Raw genomic sequence first — 3,928 nt, 5'->3', positions numbered from 1 at the left:
GGGGGCGGGTGCTTGACCAACTGCAAACAGCCATCAGCCCCTCACCCAGGCTGGCCAGGCACCCCAGCGGGACCCCCACCTTGATCCGGCACACCCTTCAGGGCAAACCAGCCGGCCCCCACCCACTCTATCCTATATAATAAAAGGGTAATATGCAAACTGACCCTAACAGCAGAATGACTGGGAATGACTGGTCATTATGACACACACTGACCACCAGGGGGCAGATGCTCAATGCAGAAGCTGCCCCCTGGTGGTCAGTGCACTCCCACCTTAAGGGGGAGCTCTGCTCAGTCATCAGCCAGGCTGATGGCTGCCAGTACAGCAGTGGTGGTGGGAGTCTCTCCCGCCTCCTCAGCAGCGCTAAGGATGTCCGATTGCAGCTTAGGCCTGCTCCCTGCTGGCAAATGGACATCCCCCGAGGGCTGCTGAGCTGCCAGAGGGATGTCTGACTGCCAGCTTGGGCCCGATCCCCCCAAGGAGCGGGCCTAAGCCAGCAGGTGGACACCCTCCGAGGGGTCCCAGACTGCAAAAGGGCATAGGCCGGGCTGAGGAACACCCCCGAGTGCACAAATTTTTGTGCACCGGGCCTCTAGTTTAATAATAAAGAGGAGGGAGGGAAGAAGCAAAGGACATAGGGAAGAGGAAGAGAACCTGCAAAGTGGACTGAAAATAAAATCCAAAGAGGCAGGAAAAAAACAAAAAGAAAAGAAAGAATGGGAACATGAAAAAGTTATAAACTCTGCAAGTTCTAAGGAGAAGGAATTAGTACAAATATAGCAAAAAAGAAAAACAGATATGGAATGAAAATTATTCATTGTATTTGACTATCGCAAAGTTATTCATTAGCATTTCTGCTAGAAGGCTTTCAAGGAAGAGTTGAAAATTAATTGCCTTTCGTGTTTAGTTCTAGGCTAACAGAAATAGTAGGCATGCCAATGTTTTCTTCTCCTCTGTGATCTCACCAGAGCAAAAGACGTGGCAGCCACTGAAAGAACGTATGGCAATCAGCACTGAGTAAGATCAGCCCCCCAAAACATGATTCCATTGAATATTCTTTGAAGTCCTGATGTATCACTAATCCTACAGATAAGTAATACACTGAGAAATGGGTTACAGAAGCTCCTTACTGTCACTTTCCCCAGGTTAAAGGTGTTTAAATTTTAAAGATTACACAGCTCTTGTTAGCTATAAAACTTAGCAAATAGCTCTACTAGGATGAAAATTTAAGAAAGATGACTCGAACAGTTAACAGGTGCTCACATAGTTCATTTCCCTTCTTCTCACTTTCCCTTCCCATCACATGTTCTCCTACAGTTAAGAGTTAATGTATCAAGGAGAAAGAGGAGAATTATATCAACTTAAAAAAAAATGATTGATATCCATTACCCTCCTCATAATTATGTAGGCTATAGTACACAAAGAGTTCAAAAAATGCTCTAAGGGTGGCCAGATCATTATTTCTGATATTTATAAGAAAAGTTTGGTTTACCCAAAAGGACCTTCTCAAATGTAGCTAAGTAAGGTTTTTACTTTAACCTCTATCTCCTGAATATGAGCTATATGAAAACAGAAAGGACTCATACTGGAGGCAACCAAGTAATAGTTACTTCCAGTCATTTTCAGTGGACAAACCAGTAGTCACTCTCCATTTGCCCCTTCTCCCTTCTCTCATTGAAGATCCATCCTCTGTCCCTTTTTGCCTTGAAATCTACACACTGAATTACCTGGGTTTTTTCTGTTGCCCTATAATTTTAAGGTTATTTCAGTCTATGGGGAACACCAGCAGGAAATCAGAAGGTGGGAGAAATAAAGTACTATTCATTCTCCCCACACGCTTCTTAGATTACTGTGGTTCTAGCAGTGTTCTATATTCTATGTTTCTCTTTCATGATTCTACTAGAGGCCTAGTGCATGACATTCGTGCACTGAGAGGGAGGGTCCCTGAGCCCGGCCTGCGCCCTCTTGCAGTCCAGGACCCCTCGGGGGATGTCCAACTGCTAGCTTAAACTGTGGGGAGTGGGCCTAAACCAGCAGTCGGACCCGCTCTCCACAGTTTAAGCCGGCAGTCGGACATCCCCCAAGGGGTCCTTAGCACTGCTGCAGAGGCAGGAGAGGCTCCCGCCACAGCCACTGTGCTCACCAGCCATAAGCCTGGGTTCTGGCTGAGCGGCGCTCCCCCTGTGAGAGCACACTGACCACCAGGGGACAGCTCCTGTGTTGAGCGTCTGCCCTCTGGTGATCAGTGTGCATCATAGGGACCAGTTTTTCTGTCGTTCTGTCAATTTGCATATTAGGGTTTTATTATATAGGACTAGAGGTCCGGTGCATGACATTCGTGCACAGGTAGGGTCCCTAGGCCTTGCTGGCGATCAGGGCTGATCAGGGCCTTCCTTCCCCCAGCTGCTGGCTGGGGCCTTCGTTCTGCACTGCCCCCTAGTGGTCAGCACATGTCACAGCGAGTGGTCTAACTCCTGGTTGGTCGAACTCCCGAGCAGACAATTTGCATATTAGCCTTTTATTATTTAGGATGCTTTCTCAGTGCTGTGGTAACAAGATTTGTCTCTCTTTGGCCCTTCAGACTAGGGGCAATGGCATCTCATTGTTAATCATTGGGTGCTTTAGCACTCTTTATTTATTGCTCCTCTTGACTCTGCTTATACCACTGTTAATAGTCCCTTTATTAAACTACCTTCATTTAACAAATGAATAGACAAAATGTGGCTTATACATATCATAGAACATATTCAGCCTTAAAAATGAATAAAACTCTGTTACATGCTACAAAGGACCTGAGGACATTAGGCTAAGTGAAATAAACCAATCCCAAAAAGTTAAGTATTATATGATTCCACTTATATAAGGTACCTAACGTAGTCAAATTCATAGAGATAGAAAGTAGAATAATAATTAACTAGGGGCATAGAGAGGGGACAATGGGGAGTTTAAAGGGTAGAAAATTTAAGTCTGGGATGAAGAAAAGGTTATGAAGATGGATGGTGGTGATGGTTGCACAACAATGTGAAAGTGCTTAATGCCACTGAACTATACATTTAAAAACTGGTTAAAATGGTAAATTTTGTGTTATGTATATTACCACACAAAATTCTCTTCATGTAAATCTTTCGAATGTGCCATCTCTTTTCCTATTAAGACTCTTACCGATACATTGATTTATCATAAATTCTTAACTCCAAGGGATTAGGAAAACCACGAATGTCTATCTGTGTAGCAATTTATAGTTTATTAACTGCCTCCACAGGTAATAGCCCATTTGATATTTAGGCAAGAAATCAAACTAGAGAGTAGACAGTAAGTAAAAAGTGCTATAAAAATTTAAGTTCAGCCCTGGCTCATTTGGTTGGAGTGTTGTCCCACACACCCAAAGGTGGCAGATTCAATTCCCAGTCAGGGCACATACCAAGGTTGCAGGTTTGATCCCCAGTTTGGGTGTGTATGGGAGGCAACTAATGTTTCTCTCTCTCTCTCTCTCTCTCTCTCTCTCTCTCTCTCTCTCTCTCTCTCTCTCTCTCTCTCTCTCTCTCTCTCTCTCTCTCTCTCTGTGTGTGTGTCTCCCTCTAATATATATGAAAAACATATCCTCAGGTGAGGATTTAAAAAAAAAAAATTCAGTTCACTAACTACATATTCAGAATATGTTTACTTAATATCATGCACACAAAATACATTATCCACAAGGCAACTTTTTTAAAAGAATAAGAAAATACCTACCAAGCTTTTATCCACATTGGAGCTAGTTCTGTTATCATTAGGATTTGCTGAAGTTAAGTATCTGAAGGAACAAAGATTTTAAAAGTAAACAAAACAAAAAATTCTTTAATGTCTAATAACAACTGATAACAAATACTACATGTTTATTTTTTATTCAGTATTGTATTTGCTCTGTATGTGTGTGTGTGTGTGTGTC

General features: G+C 43.0%; 1 protein-coding gene across 3 annotated transcripts in view; it reads right to left on the bottom strand.

Moving 5' to 3' along the window:
• The window catches only part of ROCK1 (Rho-associated, coiled-coil containing protein kinase 1), a 134,882-nt gene that overhangs the window by 69,607 nt on the left and 61,347 nt on the right, over window positions 1-3,928 (bottom strand). For all 3 annotated transcript variants that reach the window (XR_001361160.1, XM_005861605.2, XM_005861607.2), the window contains exon 11: window positions 3,733-3,793. Coding sequence is in view for 2 of the 3 variants with exons in the window: in XM_005861605.2 (XP_005861667.1) it covers window positions 3,733-3,793 (61 nt within the window). In the remaining variant the exon portion in view is untranslated. The remainder of the gene's footprint in view (window positions 1-3,732; window positions 3,794-3,928) is intronic.

Source organism: Myotis brandtii, unplaced genomic scaffold (genome assembly GCF_000412655.1).
Source record: "Myotis brandtii unplaced genomic scaffold, ASM41265v1 scaffold154, whole genome shotgun sequence".
NCBI classification, from domain to species: Eukaryota; Metazoa; Chordata; class Mammalia; order Chiroptera; family Vespertilionidae; genus Myotis; species Myotis brandtii.
Note: the sequence above shows the minus strand (reverse complement) of the source record. Positions and strands in the feature narration are given on the sequence as shown.